Source organism: Pteropus alecto, unplaced genomic scaffold (genome assembly GCF_000325575.1).
Source record: "Pteropus alecto unplaced genomic scaffold, ASM32557v1 scaffold102, whole genome shotgun sequence".
NCBI classification, from domain to species: Eukaryota; Metazoa; Chordata; class Mammalia; order Chiroptera; family Pteropodidae; genus Pteropus; species Pteropus alecto.
The window spans coordinates 688,663-689,038 of NW_006432224.1; the positions used below are offsets into that span (position 1 = coordinate 688,663).

Below are 376 nucleotides of genomic sequence, written 5' to 3' on the forward strand. Positions count from 1 at the left end.
CCGTCCCTTCTTCCCTGCCTGCCTGCCCCGCCTCGTACGGCCTGGGTCACGCGGCACAGCACATCACCGAGGAGCCGGCCTTGCTTCTCGGGGGGTTGCTCTGGGTCAAACTGTGTCCCCCACCAAGTGTGCACGCTGAAGCCCTAACCCCGCGGCTTAGGAGGGGACGTCACCTGGAGATAGAGTCATAGCAAAGTAAGTAAGATGAGGTCATGGAGAAGCGGGGGGCCCTAGTCCGATACGGCTGCCGTCCTCGTACAGAGGGGACCGTCACGCACACGGAGAGCACCCGCGAGGACGACGACGGCAGAGACCCACGAGGGTGGCCAGCAGACCAGCAGCGTGAGGGGCAGGCCTGGCACAGACGCCCCCGGCC

At 66.0% G+C, this 376-nt stretch overlaps 1 protein-coding gene across 1 annotated transcript in view; it reads left to right on the top strand.

Annotated features, from left to right (window-relative positions):
- Positions 1 to 212: 212 nt before the first annotated feature.
- Positions 213 to 376, top strand: part of ATP10A (ATPase phospholipid transporting 10A (putative)) — an 82,879-nt gene continuing 82,715 nt past the window's right edge. Inside the window, exon 1 of the mRNA XM_015585696.1 lies at positions 213 to 342. Coding sequence (XP_015441182.1) covers positions 213 to 342 — 130 coding nt within the window. The remainder of the gene's footprint in view (positions 343 to 376) is intronic.